The following is a 27,769-nucleotide window of genomic DNA, read 5'->3' as shown; positions in this document are numbered from 1 at the left end:
TTCCGAAAATAGCTTTACAATAGAAATACTACTCTATTTAAAAAAAAAAAAAACAAAATGCTAACCAAAGAGTAAGACCCCTAAATCCTAAGAGAAACCAAAGGTAAAAATAATAAGGAAAAATTACCTTGAATAATATGAACTTTCACTGATTTTCCTACAATAATACGAACTTTCAATTAACCATGAATAATACGAACTTTGATACATATTTCCCGCTGGCATACCCTTTTACCTGTTACCGGTAAACTTACTCATTCCTTAAAATTTTTTTTTTTGGCTGATAAAACTAAGTAAGAAAAATTACCCTGAATAATACGAACTTTCACTGATTTTCCTACAATAATACGAACTTTCAATTAACTATGAATAAAATACGAACTTTGATACATATTTCCCGCTAGCATAATGAAGAAATGGGGAATTTACCGTTTCTCCAGGTAAAAAACCGATCAGGTATGCTAGCGGGAAATATGTATTAAAGTTCGTATTATTCATGGTTAATTGAAAGTTCGTATTATTGTAGGAAAATCAGTGAAAGTTCATATTATTCAGGGTAATTTTTCCAAATAATAAATGTTGGATCCACGCAGCAAATCTTGGGCCATATCTTGAGATTCATATTGACAGCAAATGACTCCACTTTGTTCATAGTTATAACAAGCACTTTCAAAAAAAAAATTTAATTAAAACACAAATTCTCATTTAATATGATCGCATCGAGAGATAATTTTAGTTATTTATTTAATATTTAACATGTTATTTTAAATATTAAAACTGATAATTTAAGTATTAAAACATTCACTTATTTTATTTTATTTTTAAATTGAATTTCTTATATAAATCTATCTTATTATAAAACTATCTCAAACAAAAACAAAAACCGCTGTAATTAAAATATGTTACTTAGCTAAATAACTGAACATGATCTGATTAATACCATGTCAGTTTACTAAACTCAAGAAATATACAAATGGAGTACTATCTATCTATTTCTATAATTCTGTATACCACATTCTTAATTCTTTAATTACTGCTTTTCAGAAATTTAAGAGTTAATAAAGGGACTTTAATTATCTTTCTCTGGCTTGTATTATAATTAATAATAATAAAGAAGACTCAAGTAATTATTAATTAACTCGATTATAAAATAATTGTGATTAAGTTTCCTTTGCAGAGAATATGTTTAATTTAAAGCTGGTTTTCGTTCTTTTTCTTCAAAATTGTTTGCTGGACTTTTATACCTTTTTACAGAATTTACTACACAACAATTTATGAGTTGATTAGTATTGTAAAAAGTAATTCTTCATCCCTAACATATATCGTTTATTCCACTCATAAAAATTTATATAATCAGAATTTGAAGATGAATGAAAGACAATAAAAGAGAACACTGCCAAAGAATTTCTCAGCTCGAGAAAGACCTAAAGAAAAACACATGACAAAAAATAAGACAAGACAATGCAAGATAATTTTAGGCTAATAACATGACCAAGGAAATACAATTACTCAAACTTAAGTACACTTTTAAGTTATTTTTTGTGTTTAATTTGTGTAATGAATATTGATCCCTAATCTGAAATCATCGTCATCATATTCAATGTATCCCGCCCATAGAAAAACTATAAGCAGAGTCTGAGGAGGAAAGGAAGGCGGCAACTCATGACCATAAAAAGAGGGCGACCAAAGAATTCCTAATCTGAAATGATAAAATTAAATTTACAAATTTCACACATGACACATCATCACTATAGACTATATGGAGAGTAGAATAAAACGACTCATTAAAACATTTACACTTCTTATTAACATGAAGTTGCATAACATAGAGTTAATCGGAAACGATCACTTTGCTAATGTTATCGGTTATACTAACATGGGTAACAAGGATAAAGTTGCATAATACTTTCAACCTCTTCAAAGAGCACTCTAAATAAGAGTTACTTAATAACATTGAACTAATAAAATCTTGTTTTTGTTGTATACATGACTATACTACAATAATACATGTTTAATGTATCCAAAAGGCCAAAATGTGATATTTTTACATCTTTACCGCATAGATTGTATTGGCTGTTGATTATTGAATCAATAGAATAAAAACCTTTAGAATACAATTTGATGTTCGTATTTCTGAAACTATTAAAGAATCTAAGACAAGTAAATTGGTGAAAATGTTGGTTTAGAGTCTAGATTCTATGAGTCTAGAAGGAAGAGTGATGAAATCAGCTGTTAAGATGTCCCTTTCTCGATGAATAATTTCCCACTTTAATTGCGGGAATTTGCTTGTACGGTTTGTCTCCCAAGCTTGATCACTATTGAACCCCTAACATTGGAATTGGATTCTCTCTTTGATTACCTATAATATCAATAAGCTTACACTGTGTTTGGATAATAATCTTGGACAAAAAAAAATAAAAACGGAAAGAGAAAAGAAAGAAAGACAAATAAAAAAAAAGTAACTCTTGTTTTATTAGGAGGGAATGCCAGAAGGGCAGAAAGAGAAGAGGAGCAAGATGATTTTTTTTTTCAAATCTTTCCAACGTTAACAAATATTATTCATTTAATCCCTCCAAATTTCTTCCTTTCAAATCTCTCTCCTCTCGATTTGTTATCAAAACAAAGAATTACCTCCAAATCACTTCCCTTCTTTTCTCTACATTTCATTCAATCCAAACTATCCCTACCATGATCTACTCATTGATCACTAGTTTAGTCCTTTAATAGTGGAAATTAGGACTAGGACTTGACATTCAACATCAACAGAAATTTAAATTGATTTTCATATTTTCAATACTATTTCTAAACTCATAATCGTGTTTAATTTTAAAGAAAAAATATACGCCAACAAACTCTCAATGCAATGTAGTTTGTATGATGTTAGATCCTTTGAATCCCATAGCTCCAAATGCAATGATAAATCAAGGTTTTCTAGTATTTCATGTACTAATCCTAGCCCACACATCATTAATTTATAGGACAAAATGGAAACTCTAATCCGGCGCACATGTCTAGCCACATTTGTTCCCCTTCATCCTTAGTAGTGGATGCCTCATGCCCTAGCAAACGCTCATCCTTAATCGCTTGTTGAGATTTCTTATCGGTGAGTGGACATAGAATTTATTAAGTAGTTGTGGACACAAGGGTCCATCAACAAATCTTGAACGTGATCTTCAGCCCACAAGGTTCAGCTTGCACATGACAATGGTGCATTCACGCTCCGAATACTTGCAAGCAGGAACCTTGATGAATGTGTTGAATTCATCACAAATCTAGGACAGCCACAGTCTAGATTTGTTTATTTACATTCTTAAGAATATCCCATAAAAGCTTTACATCATCATATTTATCCTAGAGTATTGCACACAAAAGATTCCAATATGTTGGTGATCCAAAACATGGGCATGGAATGAACAACCACCAAATACTTGAGTTTGTCAGCTTTCGTAGGTTTCGAGTGGTAAATTTGTTATTGGGTTTGTACAACAAGAGCCGCAAGAGAGGAGAGTTGACTGCACACAAACCTGATGAGTTCTATCCAAAAACTAATTGGTATTAGAAGTAGCTAATCAAGTATATATGTAAGTCAACCTCCCTCTAATTATTCGATTTAGGATCACATGTGGGTTATTTACCAACATCAAGATGGTTCCTATGATGAAAACAAATTTCCCTTTGGTTTTTGAAGAGGTTCAAACTTGTTGACGAGAAATCAACACGAAAGTAAGAAAAGCATTGCACCACACAAAGTCTTGAAAGAGATCACATTTTAACAAAGATGCCAGTATGCCACTTCCAAAATTTTAGCAGCAAGATCTAAGCAATTAAACAAAAGCTGAAGTAGAGGGATACAAATAATGATACCTTTCTTTCCTTAATGGAAGAATGACAGCAGCTTTTGTTAGCAAAACCTTCCCATTTCCTTCACTAAAGGATCACACCCATCAGCAGAATATGGAGCTATCAACTTAGCTTATAGCGCCTCAGCAGTTCTTTTACGCCACATGTATTTAGCCGCACATAGGAAATTAGCTTCAAAAACCCCTGCAATCCTGAATGTTAGAAAAGTAGGGCAGGCTAGGCTAAAACTATGGAGGGTTTCAGAAACAATCTCAAGTAGAAAAGGGAATGCTGCTTGGTATACCTTTACAATGAATTTTCATGAAAAGAATACAGCAAGGCTACTATCCAGAGCCAGAACAATAGATGAACTTATAGCTATTTTCTGAATCCTAAGCATATTCTACAAGCAGCAGCATACCTCACATTATCAACGTTTTACAAATCATTAGTTCATTCATCGAAAAGAAATGGTCCCCTTCTTAACACTTCGCTTCGTTTCTCTTCCCTTTTCATCATCCTCGAAATATCTATAAACCTCCAACGTAATTACCTTCATATTCCAAAACTACCAATAGTCTTTACAAGAGCAAACACCGCCTTTAAAATGGTGAAACCGTGTGGCATCTCTAACGATAATTTCTCTGTCCACCAGCTTTGAAATAAATTTGATAGCACTATGACAGTCATTACACACGCGCAAGTTTTTCATTATTCTTAAGGTGGTGTTTTCAGGGGTATTCAGAAGCCCAAATGCTATAGCAAGCTTTTCACTGTGGTACTGAAGAATATTTTCTTTCATTTCTTCATCAAGATCATGTAGCACTGAACTAGTGTCTGGAACAAAACCCATTTTCTTGATCATCTCCCAGATTTCATTCATCTTTGCGTAGATTTTTTCTATTTGAGGGTGAAGCACATCGTCAGCTCCAAAGACATGGACCTCGTGTTTGAGCTCAAGCCAGCTCAGACCTTGATCTTTCTTAACACCCTTTTCCTTCATTGATTTCCTAACTTTGGCGGCCTCTGCCCACCTTCCACTGGCAGAATACACATTAGCAAGGGCTGCAAAAGCCCCACTATTATCTGGATCGAGTATAAGTAATTTTTCTGCTGCAACTTTCGCTAACTCTACATTTTTGTGAACTTTACAAGAAGCTAAAAGGGAACCCCAAGCAATATTGTCAGGTTCAGTACACATTTTCTTAATAAAATCCTGGGCTTCTTGCAGTAAACCAGCACGTCCGAGGAGATCAATCATGCATGAATAATGGCTATTAGTTGGTGGAATATTGTGCACTGTTTGCATCATGTTGTAATAGCTCTTTCCTTCTTCTACCAAACCAACATGACTACAAGCAACAAGTACACCCACATAAGTTATATGATCTGGCTTAATGCCCAAAGCTAGCATTTCCTCGAAGAGCTCTATCGCTTCTTGTCCATAACCATGCTGTGCTAATGCAATAATCATAGAGGTCCACATAACAGTGTCTCTATATTGATGTACATAAAATACACGCTTAGCATCAGTTATGCTTCCGGCCTTGGCATACATGGTGATCAGTGCATTGCTTACACTAGCAGATGAAAATTCTGACGACCTTATGGCAAATGCATGAATCTGTTTGCCTTGACGCAGAGAAGCCAAGCTCGAAATGACACTTAACATAGCAGCCAATGTGTAACTGTTTGGTTTCGGCCCTTCTTTAAGCATTAGCCTGAATAATGCCACTGCATCATCATTAAGTCCATTTTGCTCATACCCTACTATCATTGCTGTCCAAGCAACCACATCACCGTCTCTCAACGAGTCAAATATCTCTCTTGCAGGACTAACATCTCCAAGCTTAACATAGCCATCCATCAAAGCTGTGAATGCTATAACATTGAGATTGGTAATCCCATTTTTCTGTATAATCGTACGAGCACTTTGTACACCTCCACACTTGGAGTACATTGTGATCAAAGAATTTTCCACTGCCCCAAATATATAAAACTCGGTCTTTATCATGTAAGCGTGAATTTGTTTTCCAAGTTTCAAATTCTCAATAGCTGCACAAGCAGATAAAACACTAGCTAACGTAAATTTGTCGGGTTCCAATGACCGATCCTTCAACATTTCAGAGAATAATTTCAGAGCTTCATGATGAAACCCTGCTTGGTTGTATCCCGTTATCATAGAGTTCCATGACACAATGTTACGTTCATCCATTTGATCAAACTGTTGTCTAGCAAGAATGACATTTCCAGACTGCATATGTAAAGAAATCATACAATTCCAACTGGACACATTTCTTATCCTCATCCTATCAAAAACAATCCTTGCCCTAAAAAAATCACCCATCTTTACATACATATTAAACAATGAATTTGCTACAGGTACATAACTCCCAATTCCATGCTTGACTACAAAAGAATGAACCTTCCTACCAAGACTCAAATCCCTCATATTTGCACATGAAGAAAGCACACTAGTAATGGTGTACTGGTTTGGTTTAACCCCATCTTTAATCATTTCTAGAAACATATTAAGTGCATTTCCATAATAACCCATTTGGTGGTAACGCACAATAATGGCAGTCCAAGAGACAGAATCAGGTTTAGGAATTTGTTTAAAGACATAACCAGCGGAACCCATCATACCCACTTTAGCATATCCTGATATGACAGTGTTCCAAGAAAATGTATTTTTCAGAGGCATTTCATCAAGCACATGGTGTGCAACAGAGGCTAACCCACATTTGACATAAAAGTTAAGGAGATTATTCAATAGATATACACTACCAAGGAGACCTTGTTTGATGATTTGAGCATGAATTGATTTCCCAATTGATGGGTCTTTGGTTTTCAAGCAAGTTTGAAGCAATGACACATAATATTCAGAAGCAGAAGCCAAAGTGAATGAAATGGTGCCCATTGTTTGAACTTAGAGATGATTTCCTGCTGATATGCTACTGGGCATCCTTAATTTCATTACTAATGACCTAATTCTTGAGCTGTATTCTGTAAACATTCAATCATTTTTGTTTCACTTTTTCTTGAATCAATTTTAAAGAGACAAATATTTTGGAATTCAGCAATGTTAAGACTTCTTTTAATAGTTTTTGATCAAGAAATAAAATAAAATACTAATAATGACACTAATCTAGATTCTAGACTTACTTAAATTCAATTGTTATAAATATTTGTTATTATTAGTCTTTTATCGTATGAGTTGAACAAATTTGTGTGAAAGTTTATTTTTTAATTGGCAAAGTTTTGGCTTTTATGTTTTGTACTTTTGTTGTTTGTATTTTCTATGTAATTACTATTTTTAAATTTTTAAAATCAAACATTGAATTAATTATTTTTTATTAAATTTAAATTCAATTCCAACAAATTAACTTTAAAAATAAGACCCAAATCTTAAATTGAATGAGTTGAGTATGAAAACATCAGACCTAATCCAAGGGCGATGGCATTATAAAGTAGTACTATCACTTTGAAATCGTCTCAAAAGTCAAATCAATAATATGATTCATAGATTAGCTAAATGGGTAAATTCTAACATTTGATAAGGTGTGGCTTGACGGTGATTCATGTAGAATCGATAATCTTATTGTTTCAAAGTTTATCGATTAGTAATAAATAATAAAAGCTTATACACCTTTTCCATCAAAAATTATAAATTTCAAAATATAAAAAGATAAGTTTGAGAAATACATGTATAAGCCAAAAACGTAAAGCTCCGACCACTTAACCTAAAATTCCGACTACTAATATGATGGAAATTCTGTGTTTTAGTTCTAATTTATAAATTTTGATAATTTAGTAACTATAAGTAAAATATAAACATTAAAATTATAATTCGTGAAAATATTAAAATACTTTGACATGTGGGCTTGCGGTTCCGCTTCCCTGCCTGATTCGGCTGTGTGGCGTAATTTTTTTGATCGACAAAAAAAGATAGATATCTCTGCGACTCTACCCATCACAACCTCCATTGAAAATATTCATTTGTAAATATTTTTTCTCTTTTACTCTCAACAATGGTGGAAACTTCTGCTTTGTGTTTCGCATCATATACACCATTGTCAAACAATAATCGAAACTTTCGTCAAATTCCTCCCTATATCTCCTCCACGTTATCTCTTTTTACTAAAAACACGAACATTCATCGCCAACCCTGCTTCTTGATTCAATCAATTTCTTCTCGATTTTTCCGATTCACGGTGAAAGCTTCTCCCGGTGATCATTTTGAGTTTGGTTGTGGCTCTTACCCGTGGGATCCTCAATCTCCCAATTCGGATTCTGGTATGTTACATCTTTACCTAAATTACCTTCATTCTTTACTTCTATAATTCGATTTTTCAGGATTTGACTCGTATTAATTGCAATTCTTGTCCATCTTTTTGATGGATATTTGTTTATTTTTTGTAGTTTGAAAAAGAGTAAGGAGTTTACTATTAGATTGTGGATAACCCTAGTACCATGCTGGTTATGTTTTGTTTAGCAATTCAGCTTTGTAAAGTTCTTGTATGTTTAAGATTATGAGGCTATGGAAGCAAACTTGAGAAGTAACACAAACCTTTACCTAACCGCAACCTGAAATGGATCTCTTTGAATGAAGTATAGAGCCCAGTTGTGAAATATTGTATCTTCAAATGATCTGTAACTTTAAGCACGATTTTTTTGTACAAAATACACTTATAAGAACAGTAAATTGTGAACAGCTAGGATTTGGTGTGTGTTGAACCTAATTTTAAAGCTTGGCATTTGAAAAGACACACAAGAATGTGAGAGCTGTAACTACAATTACATGGGGTAGACTATATTAAATGAATAAATTAGCGCCGAAAACCTTGCTCATTGTTTGAATCCTACTCATAATATACAACTAATAAATTCATAACCATATAACTTAAATTCTCTTCGTTCTTTCGTTCCTTTTTTTGGTCATACACTCTTCCAAAATCCCAATTTTTGTCATTTTTCACTCCTTCTATTGTGATCTTGGTCTACCTCTTCCCTTTATTGGCCAAAAGTAATTGAAACTCTCACTTTAGAGTTGACGGAACTCTTTTGCACGTAACTTCACAACATCCTTACTACGATCCTGCATGCCAAAATGAGATTCCATGTACCATGTCATACTTTGATTTAATATAAACTTAAAATCCAATCTCTAGTTTCTTCGACTATTACGATGTCATTTGCGAATAAAATGCACAATGAAACATTGTTCTTAGTAAGCTTTGTTGTCTCATCTAAGACCGCTATAAATAGAACAATTGTTCCTTCCAATGCCTCAAAATTTAATTCCTCATACATATCTGGAATATACTTATATTCTTATGTGGCTTACCTTTTTTTACCATAACGAACCAAACTACCAAAGTATTTCTCTTGATTCTTTGTCGTATGTGTTCTCAATAAAATCTTGTTCAAATTATTTTGATTTACTTTTTAGTCATCCATGTGTTAGCGCATCAGATGTATAATTTTCATGGTAGTGCATCTTCGAAGGCAGTTTTTATCACTCTCTCCATTACATCAAATGTGATTCAAAATGATTTTAGTTATTGTAGATATATTACAAAGCTTATCATATAGTCTTTTGACAATTTGTTTGTTCTCCATACTATGTTTAACAAGCTAGTTAACCAATTCAAGTATTCAACCCAATATGCCCTAAACATTTCTAAGCCTCATTAGTTAAGTCATTGGGATCTACTTCTTTTTTTTGTTTCATTTTCTTCAAAGCTTCGTCCACCTTTACTCTATTTATTTGTCTCATCTCATGAATTTCCTTATCTCTTTCACCGATTCTATCAAGTTGTCTTATGTCGACCCTTCTTGACATTGATTGAACAATTCGTCAAAATATACCTGTGTATCCTTGGTCTCTATCTTGGACAACAATGTTGGAATGTTTATCTTTGACACACTTTATGCTATTACGATCCTTTTAAGTTTTTGTCTCCATTTGGTCGGTCTATGAAGATCCTTCTCCCCATCATTTAACATCCAATTTATTGTATAACTCTTCATTCACTTTTACTTTATCTACTTACTTCTTGTCTAGTCTCGTTTTTCCTTATTTATTTAACATTTGTCAATATGCTCATGAACCCTACATTTTCTTAAAGCTAAATGGCACCCTTTTTTTTTTCTTTGTTGCAACATAAATTTCCTTATTCCACTGTGTTGTATCCTTTTTCACTACCATATGACTTTTATTATCCTTAGAGGTATGAGCATAGTGCAAAAATAAGGTCGTATTGTATTGGTCGTATCATAAAGGTTTTCAAATTTTCCGAATCTGTATATCGTCGTTGTAAAGGTGTTAAAAACCACGTTTTAGGTCGTCTCGAGCAATATTCACTGTTTAGGCTGATATTTAGAGATAGGACAACTATATTACCCGCAACACCGTGTTTACAGTTGCTACATTTTTGCACTATGCGCGTGAGTGATGTATTTTTTTAGCCTTTTTTCATGTTGATTCTTCATCTTTTGTTCCCTTGTCCCACCAACTTCCTCAATGACTTGCAATTATTGTTTTTTTCATTTTCGTTTTTGTAGTTCTACCATTTATTCTTCAATCTTCATTATCCTTGGATTTCATTCATGTTCGATTTTGATTGCATTATTACATACGAACATCGAAGATTAGGAGTTTAGTTTATACTGAGTGATTATACAATTTCTTATTATGACCTTTTAAGTTTAGGAAACTTTGTCATTTTTGGCAATCAAAAAACTGTGGCAAGTAACTAAGTTTTACACCAAAAATTAAGTATACCAAAATCTTTAATCAATGTTAAATGTATGATGATGATGATGAATATGTTACTAAGTATACTAGGATGAATTATACATCCATTTACTAGCTCATTCCTTATAATGATCATGTCATAATGGAGCAAGTTGCCTACACATCTTTGATCCCTATCCCTTCTTTCCATTTCTTATCTAAACAAAGAACGAGCTATATCTATTTTCCATCATATCAACCTTAAGTCTATGTTCCTCCATACAGCCAATAGGTCTTTTTTCTAGATCACTTATCATAAAAACCCTCTACATATCCTTATTCTGATTGGAATTCTGTAGAGCAATGTAGTACATGGAGGGATCAATGAGTAAGTTCTTTGCGTCACATGGGTTTATGAGACAATCAAACAAAGATTATTGATCATAGCACACTAATTGTTCCTATGTTCATTGTAAACAAAAACGTTGAGATGAGGAGGTTGATGACATTAGTTCTTTGTTCAAACTTCAAAGTGATCTAAGCGACAAATTGCGAGGCAAAGAATTTTTAATGGTGTCACTATGAGTAAATAAGGAAGAATGGAAGGTCTCAATTAGATGATAATCAATAATGTTTGTATGAAAAAAGGTGTTGAAGTGGAATATGGTGTTCAAGACTTTTAGTGCAATAATTTTCACGAAATGTGTTGCATCTGCAATTTAAATGGTATATCTATCTAGAAGTTTGATCATACCCCTTTGGTTTTTTTGAAGAACCAATGAAAACGTAGTTTCCATCAGATAAAAATTTGATCATATGTTCGAAGGAGCACACATCAAATTTCTTAATATATTATGATGAAATGGTTCATTGGTTTTAGATAATGGATTGTAGCATTATGGCTCTTGATCATTTGCACTTCTTATATATGAAGTTGTATATGGTGTTTTCTATCACGAGTCTATCGAGAACAACTTTGTTATAAGTGTAAGACTGTGTACTTTGACCCCTATACCCTTCTTAGGTGGGTAACCCTTAGTGGTGTTGGAGTAATGTAATGTATTAGGATGGAGAGTAAATTTGAAAGGAAGTCCTCACTAAAATATCTTAGCAGTTTATGAAGATTACTATACTTTAGGTTGATTACAATCGTACTTAAACTGTAGTTTGGGTGTCTAACCACCTGATATATGCTTTTATTATCTTTCTCCTTATTGTTATATCATTGCTGCCTTTTCGGATTTAAAAAATTGATGTCTAGATGAACTTCTTCCCTGTCAAGCGAAGTGTGGTCTTAATAGTCAAAAATGAATGTCGCAATGTGTGTAAAACCGCTTGTTGTTGATGATTGCTGGATGAAATCGACTAGAAATTGTTGCCTTTTATGTAATTTTTCAGAATGAGTCCATTAAGTGAGCTCTATGACGGGTTGATTGATTTAAATAAGATTAATTTTCGAGGGTTATGTTTTAGTTTATTGCTGGAAATATGCTAGAGTTGCTTCTTTATTCTATGGTTGAACTAATTGCTACAGGATTCACAATACTCTAGTTTCCTATGTTAAGTTCGTGTTTTGAATTTTTACGAGTTCGACCAAGAAAATCTGATAGATGAATTGTGAATGACCTGGTATGCCGTTTTTATTGGAAAAATTCTGCTTGATTTATAAGCGGCTGCAAGTTGGATATGAAGCCTTTTTCTTTAAATGCAAGGTTGTTTGGTTATGCTTCCCATTCTTGCTTCATGACTTGGTGCAATATTACTAATTACAAGTTTGATTTTTGCTTCTTTGACCACATTCTTGATTGTAGGCAGCATACTTTCTGCTTGAGTAATAGCTCTGTGATAATACTGTTTTCAGGAAGATGGTGTCTTGTGATCTTATTTGATTTACCTCTACAAGAGTTTTGCACTCCAGCACTGACTTCTGCTTTATTATACTGTAGATATTCAGTGGGTTCGTGAGGAAAAAATCACAATGTTCACTTCAGATGGGCTTATTCAACTTGGAGGTTCTTTGGTACCTAGACGAATTTCTTCATCCAAGGTATGCTTTCATGTGGTCAAGTGTGAAGGTGATATGTTGAGTTCAAAGACTTTGCCGGTATGGATCACATCTAGGTTTTTAGGTGTTCAATAGAATTTGAAATAATTTATGAGTTCTTATTGGTGAAGCCTCTATGTTACTCGGAAGCAGAATCATAACCAATATTTGACACGAATAATTTAAGTGTCCAAGTGTCCTATCCATGTCCGAGTGTCAACACGAGTATTTGAGGTAAAGTGGAGTGTCCGAGTAACATAGGATGAGGGAATAGATTTTGTGTCTTCTATGAATGATCTCCCTAGCATAATTTTTAATGCTTATTTGAATGCTTAAGATAGTTTTGGCTTGGAATTATTTTTTTTCCTTTTGCTTTGTTGTATGTCATTTTTTTGTACATTCTGCTGCTAATAGAAGATTATAGGCATACAGTTTTGTTGCTGAGACTAAGAGCATATGCATCATAGTTACATGGAATGTGGAACGTAGCCACGTTCCGCGATCCGGGAACATTCGTCCCCAATCACTACAAAACGCGATGCCAAATCGCTCAAGGTGACGTCCCGGTCATTGTGGCCTTCATTTACAAATTAAAGAGTAAAGAAGGGAGGATAAACGAGATGAAACCTAAAAAACCAAAAACATTCTTCTTAAAGCAAAAAAATCTTTTTAATTTAATTTTGTTTTTAATATATATTTTTTATACATAATGTATCTCGTACCCAATCTTTCCCGAGTCAATTAAGGTTGCGTTCCTTGTTCCCGTTCCCGTTCCCCGTTCCTAACCGAATGTCGTTCCAAGAAACAATGATATGCATTTTAGAATATTTTGTTGGCACTTACCTTTAGGCTAGCCACTAGCTTGGTTGACAAACCCCCTTACTCATATACTCATATATGTATCAATGTATCATCCTTTTCTTGATGCAACTTTTGTTGATTAAAATGATTTTAGTTGTTTGACTTCTCTTTAAATTTTTAGTGTTAAGATAGTGGACCAATTTAATATTCCTTATTTTTGATAATGTAGTTCTTTTTGATAAAGAATTGCGCCAAATCTTAGAACAAACCATAGGCCTTTGAGGCTTTGCCCAAAGCTAGGCAAAGAACTTGACTCTTTCCCAAGTTACATCTAAAGGAAGAACACTATCCTTAAAGGTTCTTTTTCTTTCTATCCCAATTCCAAGTAGTCCACAAAATGGCAAAGAAGCAACATCTCCAAAGATGTTTTATGTGATGCTTAGCTTCAACCTATTTGAAGGGATATCTTTTATTGTCAAAGGCTCCATCCTAGACACTTCTATCCTATGATGCTTAATTATCTTTTCCACATGTGTGATATGTGCTTAAAAACTTGCAGACTTGCAGAGTAGAAAGGGTGATCATTATTTTCCATGCTATTAAAACACATTATGCACCATTGGGGGTTAAGAACTGATTGATGGCCTCTTTTTTGGCTTTGCTATTTACATGTTTGGATGTATTTTGCACATTAAGCAATGAATGATTTTATTACTTATATCAATTTTCAGAATGTTTGGTGTGTATATTGCATGTTAGGCAATGAATGAAAGTTGATAAGTCGCCACCTTTTTTGTTTTCTTACAATGCAGAAGGAGCAGGGTAAGGTGAAAATTCCTCCAAGGTATCAGCGCTTTCAGGAGAGTGATTACATGGATCCAAAGCAAAGCCTTTGTCTGGGTGCGCTTTTTGATATTGCAGCAACAAATGTGAGGAATATTGATCTACGATTTAATCTATGTGCTGACATGTTCAGTTCACAATGAATAACGCTTTACCATTTGGTTATGTCAGGGCCTTGATATGGGTAGAAGGCTTTGCATCATTGGCTTTTGTCGCTCAATTGAGATGCTTAGTGATGTTGTTGAAGACAGTGTACTGGAACAAGGTGGAGAGGTTTGTTCCAATATAGCCTGCTTTTTTATTTTTATATTTTCATGTTCTGAGTTTGGGCTATGTTATCTTAGTATTCCTTCGGTCTCAAAGATTGAATCACATTTTCCTTTTTAGTGAGTCCCATCTTTTTTTTTTTTTCGTGACCCACACTCTTTGTTTAATTTTCATCCACATATTTAACTTACATTTTCATCCCATCCAGACATTTTGCATGCCTTTCCAAAAATATACCTTTTTTACCACTTCAACTCACTTTTCTTGATTTTCACCTCATTTGTACTTGGGGCCAATTCTTTGAGATAGAGGAAGTAATACTTTAAGAACTCACTTTTGGCTTTCTGAATACTTAATCTAATGCCAAATTTTAAAAATCTAATATAAATGACCTGGTTTCATTACTTTCTAGTTTCTACTACCATGCCATTTAAGATTTGACTAACACTATTGAATTAAGCAATACCAACAATACATACCATTATTCCAATGCCATTAAGTGGCTCCCATCTAGGTTGAGATTTGAGGGAGTCGTATATACGCAAACTTCGCATATATACGAAGTGCACATGATTTAATGAGTCATTTTGCTATAGTCCATTGTAATCCAAAACAAAGAACTATTAATCTTTGGCCCCATCGAAATAAGAGACATCTATTAAATCAAGCAAATAAAAAAAAAAGAAAGTTGGCAGGGGATAGGTGATTTTTACAGGGATAATTTAGTCTTTAACCAAATTCATGTGCTATATTTCAACCTAAAGGTTGTCTTCAATAGATTTCCATTTAGCCACACTTCATTGCAAAACCCGGAAATTGACCATCTGGCTAGTCTGAGGTTTAGATGTCTATATGCTTTTGTAGTAGAAATGAGGTCCAAAGTTTTACTATATGCTTTGGACATAATATATTTTGGTAAGTGTATTTCTGTGGTTTAACTATTGGTTTTTGGTCCTTATGATGCACTGAAGGCTGAGGTTTGTTTGGCATCTTGTGATGCAAATCTCATTATCAGCTGCCTCATTGTGTCACATTTATTGCTAACATCAAAATCATACTATTAAAATTATTGTCCATATTTGTTTTGATAATGATAATGATTTGGTAGTGTAAACGATTGGAAGTTAAGATTGGGAATGACAAAATGTAGAACATATTAACTTTGACCCCCTCTCCTCTCCTGGATATGTTACATGAAACCAAAAACAATTGAAAGCATGTTGGATGATATCTTGGAATGGAACACTCAGGTTGTTATCGCAGAGAAAGCAACAGAGGGTGGTTTGCAGGAGAAATTGAGCATGACTGTTGCTGTACCGCTGCTTTGGGGTGTTCCTCCTGCATCTGAGACGCTCCATCTTGCTGTTAGAAGTGGTGGGGGGATTGTGCAGAAGATCTTTTGGCAGTGGCACTTCAGGTAAATATAAAGCTTCTGACTAAGTTGGTCACTCTAACCCATCAATGATCAATTTGCACTGTATATATGCTTTAGAACAACATTGTATATTTCAGAAACTGTAAATTTGTGCAAACCATTCAATCGAAAGCTCTATAATATGTAACCATTTTCCTCTTCACTTAATTGTGAACATTCTTGTTCGCCTCTTACTATATTCAGGATGCTATTCATTTTCACCTAAGAACCTGACAACATTGGCTCACACATGTAAAAATTTTGGGAGGTCGGATGTACGCAACTTTACCCTTTTGCTCGTTTGAGTAGATTGCAACTACCACACAATACCTCAAACCATTCAAGCACCTTAACGCAACAATGCAACACTATGCTCACATTCATTCACCATACATATCTAAGCCTCCATATCAACATACAATGTGAAGAGAATCAGCAATGAAGCCAGTTTAACCAAATTGAAAGCTTGCATATGAAAATTGGAAGTATGGATTCAAGACGCATCTGCTGATAATTTACAAAATTAAGCTCTCTTCAAACTTCCATTGCCTTGCCACGTTACGGACTAACATCAGTAATTTACAATCAATAATAATACCTAAATATATATTTCTCGAAATCAATGATTCTGACATTGTTACTATTGTAACCCATTTAAGGAAATAAACAAACTCATCAAAAATTTTACGTAACTAAAGCATCAACTTGTACGAGTCTTTTTCCTGGGAAAATGAAGATTAGAATCATAGCCAGTAACCATCTCAAATAGCATCTCTTGGAGCTCTTCTAAACTGTACCCCTCCTGCCCATTCAGCAATATCACAACTTCATCAATGTCTTTTATTAATTCAGCAAATAAAATGCAGAATTGAATTAGCTTAATTATTTTTGGACATGTAATTTTGGTGATTGCTTTCTTTCTTAAATTTATACCTTGCATCTAGTTCTTTTAATTGTGGCTGCCATGTCTTGCATAAAACTGGTGAAGTTCTGCAGCAAAAATACGCTTATCAAACTTAAAATCCAATCTAATTTGATCTAAATCAACCACAAAACTTATAACATGATAGAAATATGAGACTCACTTCATCGTCATCATCTGAGAGTAAGTCGAATAATCCAGCATCATAAACTGATCTTTTTCCCTTATCTAACAAAACTGCTCCCAACAGAAATCAACCGATGTCAATCATAGTACAATAATACGGGAAAAACAGAGCAAATTGACATGCTATTGCTGCATATTTCGATCAAAAAACATGTATTAAGCTGCGAGTTGCATCATTCATATAGAAGTTTATCTCATTTGTCGGAATCATCTCTACTGTGAACCCTTATGTGTCACATTTATAATCTTCCCTTAGATTTAACGATAGTAATAAGAATGTAACGATCAGATGACTAGATGAGAAGTTCGAATAATTACCAGAATAAGCCTCATGAACTTGCTGAAATCTCAATTTAGCTTCCCCAGCAAGTGCAGAATTAGGGTTCTTAATCCACCTATCTGGATGCCATTTCTGCAACAATTGTATTTGTAAGCCATATATTATTACTGTACAAAAACAAATAGTTAAACAGAACACAACATGCTAGCTATTTGCATCGAGATTTACCAATGCCAGCCTTCGGTAGGCACGACGAATGTCATGAGAAGTGGCTTGCTTGCACAGACCCAGAACTCTGTAATAACAACTTGTGTTAGAAGTTACAGCTTCAATGTCATCAGACATTTTTGTTTTTCTGTTAATTTGAGGTTTTGGTTGTTTTGGCGGTTTGGTTGAGGAGTTTGTATACGAGAAAGGTAGTTAAATAGGTAGTTGGGTGTTTTCTATTTCTGGTTATAACTTGGTAGAAGCTTCCAGAGGTTTTCATGCATCTTTTTCGTGGTCACTGATCACCACTCAGCAATGCACTACATTTACTAAATCTGCGGTGTTCCATCAACTTAGCTTGATATCATTTTATTTTGTGTGGACCTGGTACAGGTTATCATATATTCTCCTGGTAAAAGATATCGTTAGAATTGAATTTTTGTCACAAGAATTAGGTCAAATAATCAACCTGTAATTCTTATTTTTTTCAAATTAAGTGAATAACTTTGTTAAATGTTGTAGTAGTATTTAAAAGCAGTGTCTTACTCCACAAAATACAGCCAATTTTTTTTATTCAATTGTTGAGTGAAACTGTCTTTTTAAAAAATTATCTCTTTAGACTAACCTAAAATTAAAAACGAAAGAGAACATGAAAAATAATAAAAACTTACATGAGATACTATAAATAAATACTTTACATATTTCATAAACAACTACTACTTTACATATCGTAAACACTTATTTTGTATATAATAAACGCCTACTACAAAAATCATGTATATATTAAAGATTAAAAAAATGTTAACAATATAAATCTTTGAGGGAACAAATTGTTGAAATCTTTTCAGAGAAAATCTAACAATTATATGCACCACCAAAACTATTTATAAATTTACTGTCAAATAGTAATATTAGAAAAATTATTTTAGCTTCATTTAAAATCCAAACACGGTCTTTATGATCAAACATGATAGATTTCATAATCAAACTTAACCAACATCATATCTCAACGAAGTTAAACAAGTTTTATCATTTAAAATAATTTTTTATATCACCATCATAGTAATATTGTATTATAATTTATATGTGATGTGATACGTCAGTACGTCGTCCGTTGTCTGTTGTTTGTCATGCTAAATAAATTAAAATAAGTACAATTTGTATTGAACATAATCAGTTAATTAAATTTGGATGATCGTAGATTTATAAGTTTTTAATAAACATCATAAGAGAAAGAAAATAAATATAGAAGGGTCAAAATTCTCTTACCTCCTTATCTGTTATTAATTAAATATTAACACAATACGATGCCAAAATTATGGAAATTATATACAGTTGGAATTATTAAATAATTCCGGTTTAACATGATTTACTTTTTCAAATTTACTTTTTAAAATTGCAGTTCGCATAAAATTATTAAAATAATAGCTTAAACTGATTGTAGTCGATTAATTTGCCTTTATAGTTTTCAATTCATAAACAGACTAACGAATCGTGTGACACTAATTAATACAAGTGAAAGTTATATTTTTTTATTTTTTACAAAAGGAATTGATTTGTCTGGGAGATACTCCCTCCTATTCTACCAATTAGTCCCATTTATTTTTTTTTACTATTTACTTATCAATCTTAATTTGTATTTTATTCTTAGTCTATAAGTTAATACATAGTCATGTAAGATCTTGTTGAATTCGTCTCAATACAAAGATTATTAATATTAATTTTTATAATTTTTAATTAAGAATAATTAGAGATATTAAATGTTGAAATGTTGTCTTGATAAATGTGAAAAATTAAATGGGACTAATAGGTTGATTAAGAGGTAGTATAATAAAAGGGTTGAAAGCTACAAGCCTACTGCATTCTTGCAATTAGATATTTGTCCCTCTGACCTCTTTGAAAAACATGGCTCTTCATGTAGGCTATGGAAATTACCATGATATATTGCAGAAATAACATTTTATAAATACTAATCTGCTATTAATATTAAATATGGTTTATCCATATATTACTAAAGAAAATACTCTATCTCCAACGTTCCACCTTTTTATTAATATGAGTATAATATATATATATATATATATATATATATATATATATATATATATATATATATATATATATATATATATATATATATATATTATATATATATATATATATATATATATATATATATATAATTTTAGTGAAAATACTATCAACATTTGATTAAGAGAGGTTCCAAACATATATGGTGTATATTTAACGGGATTATAAAATTAGAATGTCTCAAATATTAATGAGTTATTCATACCGTATATAATTAAGTATTTTGATATGAAAAAATAGGACTTAAATTTTTTTAAAATGTACGATTTTCAAAATATGAGCTATTATTATAAAAAACGACCTCAAATGAGGAGTTTATATTTGTATTATATGTTTGACGTGGATTATTTAATTCATACTTCCTCCGTTCTATAATACTTGCTATTGATAGTGATATACTACAAGACACATTTAAAGTTGTGTAAATGTTGTAAACTAATGTTTATTTAGTACATTATCATATGATAATGTTTGATTTAACGAGATTAATTTAAGTTAACCAATAATCTAAAAAGTGAGAATTAAATTAGTCTCAAATTTTATTTTTATTTAGGTCTTTTCTTTTTTTGGTTTGTCATGTAATAAAAAATAATAGAAATAATCAAACAAAGTATTAGGAGCACTTAATAGAGAACCAATTTTAAAATGACATGTTGTTAGAAAGGTTAGGTGGACGTTGCTTGTTTCGAGTCAAACTCGTGGAAAAAAACTGGTAGAAATAATGTCAGGAGGGAATACTAATAATAATATATGAATCATCTGTCCAACCCTCGCCATAAATTTTTTCTCAAAAAAATTAAGTATTTCCACAGCAAAAAAAAGAACATTAATATTTAATAATTGTTATTAGGCTTTAACTTCTTAAAGATGCTGAATGCATATTTGCACCAACTTTTGTTAATCAAAATTATATTTAACTTAAATCTGATTATTCTTATTACTCTCTACTCCCAAAATATTGCAACAGTGTACATTTGCAACTTGCAAGCATATTAAAAATGCAAATTCTCAATAATTAATCAGTTGGATCTGAAAAAAATAAACTCACATATTATTTATTTTTAAATAAATTCACATATTAGGAATATTTGCTAAAAATAAATGTTAGCAAACATATAACCTATTGTTTATAACCATCTTTAAAGCTTCTTTGTAAGTCAATATTTTGGAATAAATAATAGTTTGTTTATTTTGAGCAATTATACCGAATAAGTGGTTTATTTAAGAAATAAACAATAATTGAGTTTATTTTTAGTATATTGAGTAAAGGTTGATTTATTTTTTATAATTTCTCCTATTAAGAAAATAATAAGAACAATAAATTATGCGGATAAAATTAAAACTTAATAAGAAAAATGAGAGAATGTGTATACATAAGAATAAAGAAAGCGATAGGAACATCAGTCAAAATAAAAATATTACGAAGTTAAAAAAATAGGTGAAAATAAAAATATTCAAATCAAAGAAGTTAAGAAAGTATTAATTGTTTGAGTTTTTGAGGAGGAATGTGTAAGGAATTGAATCTCAATCATCTTAATTGAGTATAAAACACATCTCTGGACTTTAATTAAAAATTTGTTCTTTTGATTGAGTGAGTTTTACCTTCATGGTTTCATCTGATCCTTATTTAGAATAAAATATTTAGTTTGATTTGAAAAAAACATGTATTGCAATCATATTTTTGCCTCAAAAGGCATTTATATTTTTATGTTAAAAATTAAAGAGATAAAAATATAAAGAGGTAAGAGAAAAGAAAAATATAGGAGGTGTTTGGCAAATTAGTTTATTGAGTAATTTTAGCTTATTTTGATGTAAATAGAAAGTTGGATGGTTAAAAATCAGATCGTGCTAGTATTTGGTGAACTAACTGGTTGAATAGCTTATTGATATGAATAAGTTGTTTTTTATCAAACTGCAAATAGCAGCGGGTTGAAAATCAACTGGTCAAATCAGTTAATAAAATCACCTTATTAAATCGGTCATTATAATTAGCTATCAATGCCAAACACCCAATGGTAAACAGACATTTAGATGATTAATTCATACAAAAACTAGTAATATGAAGTAACAAATAATTTAAAACATAAAAATAAAATATAAAAATATAATGAAAGAAGTACTTCTATTTGATTTTGCAAAGCAGATGAAAAGAATGGAGGAAAGTCCAGTTGAAACTGTGAACTGTGAAGTCTTACATATTGACATTGTTGAAATCTAAGAAGATAATGATGAGAGGCAGTCAAACTGTTGCAGAGATGAAAAAAATGATGAGAGGCTGTATTGTATAGATTTGGTTATTATTTTAATTTCCAACAACCTAACAATAATAAGTATTTTTTTATACTTGTCAGGTAAAAATACTTATTATTTTAATACTCTCACTAATTTATACTTGTTATCTTGTTTAATTTTTGTACTTTATATGAACTAATTTAATCCCAAATGTAACATCTGCTTTTTTTTAAAAATAATAATAATAAATAAAATAGTAATAATAAATTTATAGAAAAAAATTTCAGAAATTTTTTTTAAAAAAAAAATAAATAAATAACTCCCCATTAACAAATAACTTTCCACTTCTGCCTCTATATCTTATAAGTTATAACTAACCTCATTTACCCACTATAAATTAAACCAATTACCCTTAATTCATTCATATTATTACTCACACTTCTTTTTTCTCCTACAAACTACTTCCTCCATCTTCCAATTGCTTAAAATTTAATAAAGAAAAGGCAAGATATTGATATTAAAGGTATGAATTTCATCTATTTGTTAGAAATTTTTTTTATTCAAAACCCAAAAAAATTTATGCTATTAATTGAAAAACAATCTCTTATTTTAAAAATGAAAAAAAAAAAATAAAAAAAGTATTTATGACCTTAGTTTTTCGGCGATACTGCGGCCATCGGGATACCACCGGCGTGCGACGGCGGCTATCGGAGCCACCTCCGGCCAGCACCTTCTTCCTTCTCCCGCTTTCTCTCTCTCTCCCTTTCTCCTACTCTCTCTTCTTCCCCCTATTTCTTTTCGTGGATATTGGTAACCAGTACCAAATTTCCTAAGTTTTCTGAAGCACCTTTATATATATATTTTTTTTATAATCTTTTTATTATTTAAACTTTGTCCTTTTCTTTTAAAACTATTACTACTAATCTTTAAAATTTTAACTACATTTTAAAATTTGTCATTTTAAATAAATTATAAAATATAAATCGAGAGTCTTTTAATTTATTTATTTCGATTGGGTTGATCGGGGTATTAATTTGAGATATATTATTTTATCGTGTAGACAACAAATTCGTAGACAAAGATTATTAGGAGCGTACGTTTGTCTAGGATCGCGTGACAAGGTAATTCTCAATGTCCATCTAATTAGGACTATCCCATTAATATTATGTGCTAGTGACATGATTTTATATGACATTATTTTGTATGATATTATATTTTATATATTCTCAAATTATATCTACTAGTATTATTTTTGTCAAACTTGAATTTATAATTACTATTTTGATAAAATTTATATTATTATTTTGATAACGAAATTAGATACTGTTTAATTTGAAAGAGAAATACTTATAATATTATTATTTTGATGAAAGTTATATTATTATTTTAATAATGATTTTAAATGCGATTGAATTTGGGAGAAAAGTATTATGATATTAATATTGCAATTGAATATTCTTGAGATATATTTTTCTTGTGAAAACCTATGATCATAAAATAAAATATATAATGTATGTTTGATTATATGTTTGTGTGTACGCGACTAATTATTACATAAAGTTTGCTCCGCACCAAGCACGCTTAACTGTGGAGTTCTTAGCATATGGGCTCCTTAGAAAAGAAGATGCACCTTGTTAGTATGAGTAGTCTATTTCAAGCTAAATTTAGTGTATTACATAAAGTTATTAAGTTATTTCTTAGTCGTTAAGCCTTACATTTATTTTATTAGAAATAGATGTGGCGATAACACTCCCATGAGTAAGTTTTGACTCATGTTTTTCATTAAAGGTGTTTTCAAAAGTTCGACTTATTTTGAGGGTGTTACACCAAATATCTCTAGTTGTGTATAATAAAAAATTATAAAAAATTAATATTAATAAAATTTACGTTGAGACGAATGAAACATGATCCTATTTGACTATATTTTGACATCTATAAATAATATAAAAAATCTAATAAGATATTTACTTTGAATAAAAATATACCTTTTAATATATTAATATTAGTACATATACACTTTCTTCGTTTTGAAATACTTGTTTTTGTTATTGACATTGTTTATAGTTCTAGCTTGTTTTATATATTGCGATAAATGTGTAATAAAAAATATAGTCAAGTGAGATGCTGTTCGAATTGTCTAAGATCATACTTTCATAATATTAATTTTTTATAATTTTAAAGATATATAGTTCAATATAAAAATTATGCAAATTAATGTATTAAATTGCATAAAAAGTCAAATATAACAAGTATATTAAAATATAAAAAATAAAAGTAATAAAATAAGAGTATAGACCATTTCTAAAATACTACCTCCTATTCAGCTGAATTGTCCCTTTTTTTTTTGGCACTATTCACTTATCATTCTTAATTTGTATTTTACTCTTAATCTATAAGTTAAAACATAGTCATATGGAATCTTGTTTGATTCGTCTCAATACAAGGATTATTAATATCAACTTTTTATAATTTTTAATTAAGCATAATTTGAGATATTAAGAGTTAAAATGTTGCCTCGGCAAGTGTGAAAAAACAAATGGGACAATTGAGCTGAATAGGAGGGAGTATTATAGTGAATCCCTCTTTGTTGTGGTTGTGGAGTACTTTTATAAAAAACACTTCGAGATGATGAAACTAAGAGTCTACTCTGCTGTATTCTTAGTTTCTGATACATTATTCATACATCATTTCCCAAAAAGAAATGCAGTTCAGACCAAATTACTAAATCAGAAGCAACATCTTTTACTTTATATCATATACTGTCAAAAATATATACTACTATATTCCCATCATAATCAGAATTGTAGTGTACTACTCCTTTTTAAATACTTTTTTAATTATCACTCTTATCTTTTCTCTCATATCTTACTCCATTTTACTCTGTCTTTCTACTCTCATTTCTTCTTATAAACAGTATGAATCAAAATAACACACTCCCCATTTTGCAGATCACACCTTACTTTTTACTCGCTTGACAATAACACATTTCCTTATTTGGTCAATTCACTGAAAATATTTCATTTCTATTTTTATCATTTTTTTATCATTTTATATTTCATACAACAACACAATAACACATTAATATCAATATCCTTTATGGAAAAAGAGAGTTTTCCATCTCCACCTTTCCTTGGTTTTGGTGCAAAACCTAAATGTCTCATTCTCTATGAATAGAAAGGAGGATTTTTCTTCCAAAAATTAATCATTGCGCTCATTTTTACATGTATATATAACAAACCGACTAATATTCACAATTTAATATCAATAGATCTATTAAAAGAATTAAATATTGTCTCAATTGGAGTATATGCAATTATCCCTTTAGCGTAAACTACATAATGAATTATCTAGGAGCTAGCCTCAACTAAAAGCTTATAAGCTAATGGTTGAGTCTCTATAGTATACGCTAAGAAGCTCTAATACCATGTTGTTTTAGGAGGAACTCAGCTAAAAGTTTAATTTAATGATTAAAACTCCAAAATATGTTATATAATTTAAGATTGACTTATAAGATCCAAGATTCTATATAAAATAACCTAAAGCATGAACTAAACAAACTTGCACTTAAATTTTACCCAGATAAATAGATTTGCATAAAAAGAACTATAGATAAAAAATTTGCTAATTCAAAATAATATGAGACTATTTAAAGTTCTCATCAAGTAGTCGTAAAATCTTAAGATCAATAATGATAGTACATCACCTTAGAATCCTTATTATCTTCTCCTTTACTTTGATGATCAAAGTAATTAAAGCTGCTCATATTCCCAATATTTATATGGTTAGTACAACTAATTAGCTGCTTAATCTCCTCTAACCCATAATTATCTAACAATGAGGCATTACTTTGACTAGTTTGCCCCCATAAACTGCTACCATTAACAACACAAGAAGGCTTCTCATCATTCCTTAATAACATCGTCTCATGATCTTGATGACTTCCATAATGAATATAATTAGCATCACTTGATTTGATCTTTCCTTGATCTTCATGATGATTAACAACATGATGATCATGATTAACAACATTATTATGATGAAATCCATAATTTTGTTCTTCACATTTCACTTGATGATTAGTCATCTGAGTAATAATACTCCCATCAGAACTACAACTACTAATTTGATAATGTTTATGATTGTGATTATGATCATGATCATGATCATGATCATGATGTTGTTCCCCACCAAAGACAAGAAGAGTACTTTTCTCCTTTACATGTTGTTCATAGTTCTGCCTAAGAATTAGGGCATTATTATTATTATTATTATTGAAGGACATGGTTCTAGAAGAAAGACTAGAAGATGGGGAATTATAGTATGAGGTAGCGTACTGGTGATATGGTGAGGATGATGATGAAGCTGATAGAATTGAGGATAATAAAGATGATGATGGGTAATTATGATTATGATGAAGCATAGGATATTGATGATTTTGATTAAGGTGGGTTTTTTTGTGATTAATATTATTATTAATGTTTAAATTAGGGGTTAATGAAGTGCCCATAAGCTTCTTTTTAAGCTTTGTATTCCAGTAGTTCTTGATATCATTGTCTGTCCTTCCTGGTAATTGTGCTGCAATTATTGACCACCTATAATATACCAATAAATTAGACCATCGCATTTGATGCTCTTATTTATTTATTTTTTTGACTAATTTATTCTCTTCATAATACAAATATAATAATAACTACTATATCTTATTATGGTTGAAATTAAATTAATAAATTTTAAAAATTATATATTTGAAATTTTGCAAAAGAAAACCCATGAAAAAGATCTAATTAATTAATTCTCTTTATTAATTTGACATGCATGAAATCCACTATGATTCTACTCTTTTTGAGATTTCATCTTTTTGTCCATAATCTTCTCTTTATAGTTTATATATCCCCTTTTAAAGGCATTTATTTTTTAATCTACTATTTCTACTTCTATAATATCACAAGGACAAATTATGAAAAGTTTATTTTTATAAAAAACCTAAGCCACATAAGGTGAAAGAGAAACAAATTTTAATATCAAAATTCACTCTCCATAACATGAAGTCGATTCGTAAATAAAAAAAAAATATATATATTCGATTTAAGAAAAAAGGATGAATTAAATTAACAAGTTGTGAATTGTCTTCCAACATATAATCCTAAGACTAAAATTAAAAATAAAAAAGTGTAGAAGATAAAAAGTATATATAATTAACAAGATGCTAACTACAACATATAAATTAATTAAGAGGGATAATATACCTGCTACCAATACTAGCATATAAGCTGCAAATGATCCTATCTTCATCATCAGAGAAATCCCCATGTTTAATATTTGGTCTTAAATAATTAAGCCATCTTAATCTGCAGCTTTTTCCACACCTCTTTAAACCTAAACCCAATAATTAAAGGTAATTTAATTTACTACCCATACTCCCAACGTGCAAGATCATGATCATAAATAAATAAATAATAATAGTAATAATAATAATAATAATAATAATAATAATAATAATAATACTTTTTTTGGTGGAAAATAATAATTTGGTAATTACTAACCAGCTTTTTGAGGAAGGGCAATCCAATTACCACCAGTACCATATTTTTGAATATAATCTTTGAGTTTTGCATCTTCTTCAGGCGACCAAGGTCCTTTCTTCACATTTGCTTTGTCACAACATGGTGCTCTTCCCATCTTTAATTTTTTTTTTTTAAGTTTCTCTTTCTATCTCTTCTTGTGTTCTTCTTTAATTTGTCTTTCAGTGTTCACAGAAAGAATAATAATGTGGAAAGTCCAGTGGCTTTGTATAGTTGTTAACTTGTATAATATGGAAGACTTTGGAGCTGCCTACTCCAAGACAAAGTGGATATATATATATATATATATATATATATATATATATATATATATATATATAT

At 31.0% G+C, this 27,769-nt stretch overlaps 4 protein-coding genes across 7 annotated transcripts; 1 reads left to right on the top strand and 3 right to left on the bottom strand.

Annotated features, from left to right (window-relative positions):
• Positions 1 to 898: 898 nt before the first annotated feature.
• Positions 899 to 7,061, bottom strand: LOC130813344 (pentatricopeptide repeat-containing protein At2g22070). Of its 3 annotated transcripts, none has more exons than XM_057679166.1 (3): positions 4,145 to 7,061; positions 3,865 to 4,044; positions 899 to 1,699 (listed from the first exon to the last, which is right to left on the bottom strand). In XM_057679166.1, exon 1 carries the CDS (start codon positions 6,758 to 6,760, stop codon positions 4,409 to 4,411), a length of 2,352 nt encoding a protein of 783 aa, XP_057535149.1. In that variant the 5' UTR covers positions 6,761 to 7,061; the 3' UTR covers positions 899 to 1,699; positions 3,865 to 4,044; positions 4,145 to 4,408. The 3 variants fall into 3 exon arrangements, with proteins under 3 accessions (XP_057535149.1, XP_057535150.1, XP_057535148.1); XM_057679167.1 differs by lacking the exon at positions 899 to 1,699 and adding an exon at positions 1,780 to 2,375; XM_057679165.1 differs by lacking the exon at positions 899 to 1,699 and adding an exon at positions 1,780 to 2,359.
• A 664-nt stretch (positions 7,062 to 7,725) lies between these two features.
• LOC130812867 (uncharacterized) lies at positions 7,726 to 18,071 on the top strand. Of its 2 annotated transcripts, XM_057678493.1 has the most exons (6): positions 7,726 to 8,136; positions 12,526 to 12,626; positions 14,237 to 14,353; positions 14,439 to 14,540; positions 15,785 to 15,951; positions 17,937 to 18,071. In XM_057678493.1, exons 1-6 carry the CDS (start codon positions 7,872 to 7,874, stop codon positions 18,016 to 18,018), a joined length of 834 nt encoding a protein of 277 aa, XP_057534476.1. In that variant the 5' UTR covers positions 7,726 to 7,871; the 3' UTR covers positions 18,019 to 18,071. The 2 variants fall into 2 exon arrangements, with proteins under 2 accessions (XP_057534476.1, XP_057534477.1); XM_057678494.1 differs by lacking the exon at positions 17,937 to 18,071 and having other exon boundaries at positions 14,439 to 14,532; positions 15,785 to 16,111.
• LOC130812868 (uncharacterized) lies at positions 16,612 to 17,698 on the bottom strand. Its single transcript, XM_057678495.1, has 5 exons — positions 17,565 to 17,698; positions 17,375 to 17,468; positions 17,034 to 17,107; positions 16,882 to 16,938; positions 16,612 to 16,750 (listed from the first exon to the last, which is right to left on the bottom strand). Exons 1-5 carry the CDS (start codon positions 17,679 to 17,681, stop codon positions 16,649 to 16,651), a joined length of 444 nt encoding a protein of 147 aa, XP_057534478.1. The 5' UTR covers positions 17,682 to 17,698; the 3' UTR covers positions 16,612 to 16,648.
• Positions 18,072 to 25,439: 7,368 nt separating the features above from the next.
• On the bottom strand, positions 25,440 to 27,699 carry LOC130812931 (transcription factor RAX2). Its single transcript, XM_057678581.1, has 3 exons — positions 27,410 to 27,699; positions 27,113 to 27,242; positions 25,440 to 26,458 (listed from the first exon to the last, which is right to left on the bottom strand). The coding sequence occupies exons 1-3, from the start codon at positions 27,543 to 27,545 to the stop codon at positions 25,549 to 25,551; spliced, it is 1,176 nt and encodes a 391-aa protein (XP_057534564.1). The 5' UTR covers positions 27,546 to 27,699; the 3' UTR covers positions 25,440 to 25,548.
• Between the last annotated feature and the right edge of the window lie 70 nt (positions 27,700 to 27,769).

This window comes from Amaranthus tricolor, chromosome 5, assembly GCF_026212465.1.
Source record: "Amaranthus tricolor cultivar Red isolate AtriRed21 chromosome 5, ASM2621246v1, whole genome shotgun sequence".
NCBI lineage: Eukaryota > Viridiplantae > Streptophyta > Magnoliopsida > Caryophyllales > Amaranthaceae > Amaranthus > Amaranthus tricolor.
This window is presented reverse-complemented; position numbering and strand designations above follow the sequence as displayed.

Bases quoted from the DNA above. Each gene is read 5' to 3' on its own strand.
- LOC130812868 (XM_057678495.1), bottom strand. From the start codon at position 17,681: ATGTCTGATGACATTGAAGCTGTAACTTCTAACACAAGTTGTTATTAC. The intron at 17,108-17,374 runs GTAATTATTCGA...TGTTGGGAGCAG, and splicing joins AGTTCATGAGGCTTATTCTG to TTTTGTTAGATAAGGGAAAA. The intron at 16,939-17,033 runs GTGAGTCTCATA...TTTTTGCTGCAG, and splicing joins TCTCAGATGATGACGATGAA to AACTTCACCAGTTTTATGCA.
- LOC130812867 (XM_057678493.1), top strand. From the start codon at position 7,872: ATGGTGGAAACTTCTGCTTTGTGTTTCGCATCATATACACCATTGTCA. The intron at 14,541-15,784 runs GTTTGTTCCAAT...TGGAACACTCAG, and splicing joins TACTGGAACAAGGTGGAGAG to GTTGTTATCGCAGAGAAAGC. The intron at 15,952-17,936 runs GTAAATATAAAG...GACCTGGTACAG, and splicing joins TTTTGGCAGTGGCACTTCAG to GTTATCATATATTCTCCTGG.
- LOC130813344 (XM_057679166.1), bottom strand. From the start codon at position 6,760: ATGGGCACCATTTCATTCACTTTGGCTTCTGCTTCTGAATATTATGTG.
- LOC130812931 (XM_057678581.1), bottom strand. From the start codon at position 27,545: ATGGGAAGAGCACCATGTTGTGACAAAGCAAATGTGAAGAAAGGACCT. The intron at 27,243-27,409 runs GTTAGTAATTAC...TATTGGGTTTAG, and splicing joins TGCCCTTCCTCAAAAAGCTG to GTTTAAAGAGGTGTGGAAAA. The intron at 26,459-27,112 runs GTATATTATCCC...GGTATATTATAG, and splicing joins TATGCTAGTATTGGTAGCAG to GTGGTCAATAATTGCAGCAC.